Source organism: Wasmannia auropunctata, unplaced genomic scaffold (assembly GCF_000956235.1).
Source record: "Wasmannia auropunctata unplaced genomic scaffold, wasmannia.A_1.0 LD312401.1, whole genome shotgun sequence".
Classification (NCBI taxonomy): Eukaryota; Metazoa; Arthropoda; class Insecta; order Hymenoptera; family Formicidae; genus Wasmannia; species Wasmannia auropunctata.
This window is the reverse complement of record NW_012050489.1, coordinates 1-1338: the sequence shown is the minus strand read 5'-3', so window position 1 is coordinate 1338 and position 1338 is coordinate 1. Positions and strand designations below refer to the sequence as shown.

Here is a 1338-nt window from a genome sequence, read left to right as displayed (position 1 = left end):
TATAGTTAACTTCAAAAATGTTATAAATTAATAGTTACAGATAAAATTTGACTAAGTTAAGTTAAAAGTTAAGAGTCAAAAATGTAATTAAGTAATTAGTTAAGTTAAAATTATTTAACTTTTTTAACTTTTTCACTAGGTACTACCCAACCCTGATAATTGTCAAGATATATCAATATCTCACCATTGCAAGCAACTCCTGATTCGAATCTATCTCATAACTAAGCTTTTGCGCGAATATCAACGCCATCGATATAGTGATGGTATATGAAACCATGGTTATTGCAATACTGTCAACCATTACTAGGGGTAATAGTTCGAAACTTGGCACTTCCGGCTTGGGTAATCTATTTAAAAGCACATAATTATAATATTTTAATTATATCTAAATTTTTAAAATAGACACTACAGTTGCGAATGTTAAGAGGTAAAACTTCATTTACGTACCCCGTAGGAATGTGTCCCACGGTTTCAATATCATAAATCTTTGGTAAGTCACAATATCGAGAGACCAATGTCCCACTAACCACTGCAATAAGTTCAATGGGTATTGGTATGCTGCATTTTTTGCTCATTCTTGGCTAATGGGATATAAATCATGTCATATTTTTCAGCTTTTACAAACGTTCAATTAAAGCATTAAGTTAATTACGTTATTTACCTTCAGAAATTCATTGTTAAAAACAAGAATAATAATTGATACAGCTGATACAATTGCAGCGGCTACATTGGTATTTTTTATTTCTTTAAATACATCTATAACAGTCTGAGAAGGAAAAGAATAATCTCTGCTCTTATGTTAATTCATAATTCAATAAAAAGTGTAAGTACAGCAGCGAGCGAAAAAAAATGCGCGAGTTTTATTTTGTTTACATAATTATTATCCTCATCGGTTTAACGGTATAATAGACTTTATACGTATATACATTATTATGATGCATAGTATTATATTGGAAATATTTTAAAACAATTTTCATGATATGAAATTAGATCGACATATAGATATCTATGAGAGAAAATATTTTCTCATTAAGTAAGTTGATAATTTTTCACTTTGTAATGGACAAATTGATAGTATGTCGCATAGGTGTAACTAGAGATGTAAAAAAAACATTTTTTTTTCTAATAGAAAAAAACATTAGAAAAAACCGTGTTTTATTTCATTGAAAAAATACAAATTTAGTTTTTTTTTCTAATTCCAATAGCACAACTAATTAATTGTAAATAGTAATTATATAATTATATAATTAAGTTTAATGTGATCTAACTTTTACAAAAGGAGAATCGTTTTAATTCTTTTTCTAAACAGCTTTTCCTTAAGTAGAATTTATTATAATT

General features: G+C 27.2%; 1 protein-coding gene across 1 annotated transcript; it reads right to left on the bottom strand.

Moving 5' to 3' along the window:
- Positions 1-89: 89 nt before the first annotated feature.
- LOC105460980 (sulfate transporter-like) lies at positions 90-1157 on the bottom strand. Its single transcript, XM_011707480.1, has 3 exons — positions 662-1157; positions 448-581; positions 90-347 (listed from the first exon to the last, which is right to left on the bottom strand). Exons 2-3 carry the CDS (start codon positions 573-575, stop codon positions 173-175), a joined length of 303 nt encoding a protein of 100 aa, XP_011705782.1. The 5' UTR covers positions 576-581; positions 662-1157; the 3' UTR covers positions 90-172.
- Positions 1158-1338: the final 181 nt, after the last annotated feature.